The sequence below is a fragment of the Cyprinodon variegatus genome, unplaced genomic scaffold (assembly GCF_000732505.1).
Source record: "Cyprinodon variegatus isolate N-32 unplaced genomic scaffold, C_variegatus-1.0 Scaffold598, whole genome shotgun sequence".
NCBI lineage: Eukaryota > Metazoa > Chordata > Actinopteri > Cyprinodontiformes > Cyprinodontidae > Cyprinodon > Cyprinodon variegatus.
The window spans coordinates 408019-413254 of NW_015151051.1; the positions used below are offsets into that span (position 1 = coordinate 408019).

General features: G+C 42.5%; 1 protein-coding gene across 1 annotated transcript in view; it reads right to left on the reverse strand.

Moving 5' to 3' along the window:
- Nucleotides 1-5236, reverse strand: part of rerg (RAS-like, estrogen-regulated, growth inhibitor) — a 66593-nt gene that overhangs the window by 10878 nt on the left and 50479 nt on the right. Inside the window, exon 3 of the mRNA XM_015392600.1 lies at nt 4503-4559. Coding sequence (XP_015248086.1) covers nt 4503-4559 — 57 coding nt within the window. The remainder of the gene's footprint in view (nt 1-4502; nt 4560-5236) is intronic.

Here is a 5236-nt window from a genome sequence, read left to right on the forward strand (position 1 = left end):
ACTTCTTTTCACACTTTTATCTCAGGATTGCTTGTTTTTTTTTATTTCAATTTACAAAATGTGTTCCTTGCAAAAATAATGGAACAAAATTCATTCCATATGGTGCCGAGTCTTAAAATATAAATTATCTGCAGTCTGTAGAAAAACTTTAATATTTTAGTTATTTTTTTTACTCCGTACTGTTTCCCACTGGGTAGTAGAGTTTCTGTCGGTGTGGCTCGAGGGTTCCCTCTGTTAGCAGGAACATCCAAGGTTATTCTGAGCAGGAAAGAAGCTCAGATCATCAATAACCATGAAACTAATCGGTAGTCGATAAATAGGTCGCCATAGTCGCAGGCGTTCACATTGAGATGGATGAAGTAGAGCAAACATTCTGGCAGTAATCTCTACTTTCTAGGCCTGGCAGTCTGCAAACACGCCCCCTACCTGACTGATGTGCTCATAATGGCGCTTTAATAATGTTTCATCCACTTCATGGGTAATTTCAGCCAGAGTCTGATTGGTAACAGACACCCACCAGCAGTGCTGTTATTCCCATTATGGACCTCATGCTGGGATTTCCTGGTTATGACGCCAACTCTTGTGGAAACCAAGGAGGCCGTTATTATTCCTTTTATATTTCACTGCTTAGTATGAGGCTGGCATCCAGAACAACAACACATCACATAATAGATGGAAAATAAACTTCATGCCAAAGAAATATCAGCTGAACTGAATTTATGCTTGTAATATCTAAATGAAAAGGGGAATATCCTGAACATATTGTTGATTTATGAAGGAGTTCATGATGGCAATAAGTTTGGGATCATTATGTGGCTCCAGAATAGTGCAATCATTTCCTGAGTGCTGCCTGTTTTTGCAGTCGATTGCTCTCTGATGCTCCTCATGTCACCAAATAAACTGACGTACGATTGAGAAGAGCGCCGAGGGAAGCGTTTAGCGCCTCTCATGCGCTCCGAGCAGCCAGGAAATGAAAAGGGCCTTACAGATGAGACACTTTGTCTTTGCAGCATATAATTACAGCGCAGGAAAGTGGTTTGACCGCCATCGTAAAGAGAAAAGGCCAGACTCGGCTACATTAATACACACTGTTTCATGTTTGCCTAAAGCAGATGTGTCTGAATCCACTCATTGTGTTTCATGGATATTGTATTTTGTAAAAGCACTTTTATTTTGGACAGTTTGGAAATATGATGCTTTTTTGAAAGCTGTCTGATACAGTATGAAGGGATTTCTGTCTGTGGGAAACGGGAGGAAAATCTGATGGTTCTCTATCGGTGGACTCCCGTCTTCAGGTCGGTGGTGAGTCCTTGTCTCAAGTGGAGGAGTTCAAGTATCTCGGGGTCTTGTTCACTAGTGAGGGTCGGATGGAGCGTGAGATCGATAGACTGATCAGCAGTGATGCTGTCGCTGTATCAGACTTACTTGGTGAAGAGGGAGCTGAATCGGAGGGCAAAGCTCTGGATTTACCGATGGATCTACGTTCCCACCCTCACCTCTGGTCAGGAGATCTGGGTAACGACCCAAAGGACAAAATCATGAATACAAGCGACTGAAATTAGTTTCCTTCTCAGGGTGGCTGGGCGCACCCTTTCAGATGGGGTGAGTAGAGTTGTTCTCCCCTCATCGTCGTGGAAAGGATCCAGCTAAGGAGGATCGAGCATCTGTTCCTGATGCCTCCTGGTCGCCTCCCTCTGGAGGTTTTCCAGGCAGGTCCCATTGGGAGGAGGCCTGGTGGAAGGACCAGGACGCAATGGAGGGACTATGTCTCTGAGCTGGCCTGGTGTCGCCTTGGGGAGCAGCTGGAGGAGGGAAGTCTGGGCATCTCTGCTTAGACTGCTGCCTCCATGACCCGGATAAAGAGGAAGAAAATGGATGGATGGAGACAAGAGAAGGATTCCAGTATCAGTATCTTCCAGGACCAGACAGAGTCCTGTCATCTGGGGATGAATCTGCAGTCATTGGGAGCATCAAAGATGGAGCAGAAGCTGAGGACAGAGAGCTGGTGAAGCGCTTTGTGGCATGGTGTGGAAACAATCATCTGATCCTGAAGGTCAAAAAAACAAGGAGATGATTGGAGATCTCAGAAGAAACAGGAACAAGTTGAATCCTGTTAACATCCTGGGAGAAGAAGTGGAAGAGTAGAAACACCTTGGTGTTCACCTGGATAACAACCTGGACTGGAGACACAATTGGGAAGCCGTCTGCAAGAGACGCCATTAATATGCAGTACAGTGATCGGGATCCAGGCTGTGTTAGCGCCACAAAACCATCCGGGTCGCCGGCGAACCGTTTCAAAGCGTTTTTGATTGTGTTTTATTACAATGCCTAAGGCTGAAAAAAAAAAGAGAAGAAAATGCACTGGGGCTTATTTTTAGTTAGATTATCTGAGTTACTTCATCAATCCCTGAGTTATTTTAGGTTTGTAAATGTTGCATTTTATTATTCTATGGGTCAAATAGTTCACTAAAAGCATTTGGCACATTTGGAGACGCTGGTGACACCAAAGGTTCAACGCCCCACAGCTCTGGATCTGTTGTAGCTAGAGGTCAGAAATGTTCTGCATTTGTGGATGACATGATGTAGAACAAATTTAATACACTGAGACCTGCCTTTTCTCAAGCATGACTTTATTACTGCTGTTCGAAAAAGACCGATGCAGCTTGGGCTGTGATTTACTCGGTATTTAATTTATATTTTCTAAAAACTAGAAGGTTTTAGCTTTCATGTGATGTATCACGCATGTAATGTGGGCTTACGGTTCCTCAGTTATTTGCTTGTCTATATATATGCAAAATAGGCGAGGATTACTTCAAAATGAGGTGGATGTTAAAGGTCACTGATGTGTAACTTGCACATTTACAGTCAGTAGGCTGTTGCTGCTCCATATGGTGTCTCTTTGAGTCCATCTTCCTGTTGGACATTCCACTGAAACTTTTTCTCCTCTTCGTATTTCAGTACGATGAGTTTTTGTTCCTCTCAGGAGAAATCTGGCGCTCTCCCATCTTTGTGATTTTAATTGGCCTGCTACCTTTACGCACATTCACAGCTTCCTGATTAATTAATGTTGGGTTGAGTTGGCGAGCTGATAACCAGCGTCATGGTACTGCTTATTCTGATTTGCACAGGATAAGGAATCCTTTCCTGTTTGTCTGTGACTCCATCCTGGAGGGAAGCATCAGCTGAGCTGTTGCCATCAACAACTTAGATTATAGATGATAGATTTGGGCTGGTCATCCAGTGTTTAGTCCTGTTTCTCTCCTAAGCATAGCTATTGGCTCACCTCTAACCGGATGTCCTCTCTTTCATCCCCTTTGGCATAAAATCATAAATGTCTTGTACTTGTATAGCATTTGACCACAGAGCTTCACACTACATTGAGTAATTCACTCACCCGTGCACTCTGATGGTGAAAAGCTGCACTGTAGCGACTAACAGGAGACAGGCTGCTGTACTGCCCCTCTGACCGCAATCAGTAGGCAATGAGGGTGAAGAGTCTTAGCCAAGAAAACAACAATACTGAAGGCCAAACTCCTGCATCTGATGCCACTGTTGCTGTGGCTCTAGACGGAGTTATTAAACCATTACGTTTTCAAACAGAAAGTATTTGTAGTTCAGTGCTTCTATGTTCCTTTTCTATGTCTGCCTCTGTCTCCTTGAACTCCAGTCGGCCTCAGCAGATGGCCGCTCACACTGAGCCTGGTTCTGCTGGAGGTTTCTTCCTGTTCAAAGGGAGTTTTTCCTCTCTACTCTCACTGTATGCATGGACAGTGTGAGAGATTGCTGCAGAGTTCATGGCACGCTGCAAGCAAACATCTACAGTCTCTAAATACTCACCCAGGTTTGCATCCAAATTCTGCAAAGTCAAGACTAAGTAAGTAAGTTTAGCAGCTTTTTTAAAGTTTAGAGATTGGAGATTAGATCAATTTGTTTGTTATAATGCTAAAATATGACATCAAACAAACAAAAAACATAAAACTGTGTCTGTGGTAGTTAGGGTAAAATTTTCTAATTTATGGAATATGACTATATATCTGATGTTTAGCTGCGTTATTATAAAGAGAATGTTCTGAAAATAGAGCCGAGTCATGTACTGTTAGAACGGCATGTGCCCGAGGATACAGCCTAGAGGTATTCCTAAAGAAATGCAGACGGTAGAGCAGCCTAAAAACATTACTGCAGAGATTCTTAGATAAAATATTATCACCAACATTATAAAACCAATTCTTAGCTCCTACAGTAAAGGAATGTTATAGTTAAGGAGTCCCAAAAATGTTTAAAATGCTGTTTGAGAGCTTTGAGGAGTCGGTAAGGACTGGAAATGCATAAACACCATTCCTACAATACTTTGCACTTCAGATGAAATTGGTGCTTTTCCATCAAAACGACAAAGAAATTAAGGTTGAGAAAAAACAAGCAGATTTTCAGGCTGTTATTCCTGAGGACACGCAGCTCTGCAGTCATGGAGGAATAACAGCTGCTGCCGTGTAAATAGGACTCACCCAGCGTTGGATCGTACTCCCAGATGAAGCGTCTGGTCAGAAACCTCACCACCAAAGCTGCAAAGTCGAGAAGAAAAATCTAATTTGACATTTTAAAAAAATCAGGCAGGTATAACAGAGCAGATGGTAGTGATTTTTTTTTATTTAAACACATTTACATGATTCGCCAAGTTTGGCATCTGATGTGTTTTCAACCATCAGATAATAATAATAAAGCTAACCATATCAGGCTGCTGCTGTAATTGCTCTCCCTCAGCAGCTAATCACTAAAATATCTTAGTTCTTCTAAAGAAGCTGAAGTTGATTTAAACTAAACTTAAAAACCAATCCTCAGAGTTCCTCCTGAGCCTCTTCTATGCACGGCGTTGGCTCCGCCCCTCACAGAAACGGGCCTTAGAGGAAAAGCAAACATCCTCAGAGACTCAATGGTTTACCATCAACAAGCGCTCTGCTGCGGGGAAACGTTGAGTCTATTTACTCGACCCAAATTAGACAGTTATCTGTTTATCACTCTGAATTCATAATTTTACAAATATGGAGTCAAATATGGAGCAGAATTTCCAGATTTTTGTGAAGAGCAGAGACAGCTGGCCTGATGTTGATATCAGCAGAGATATTTGCTTTTTGCAGATCGAGTCAAAAAGATCACAGGAAAATAGTCGACCGCCTTGGAGACTAAATGATGCTGGAGTTAGTTTATATCCATCCATCCATTATCTGTAATGCTTAACCCA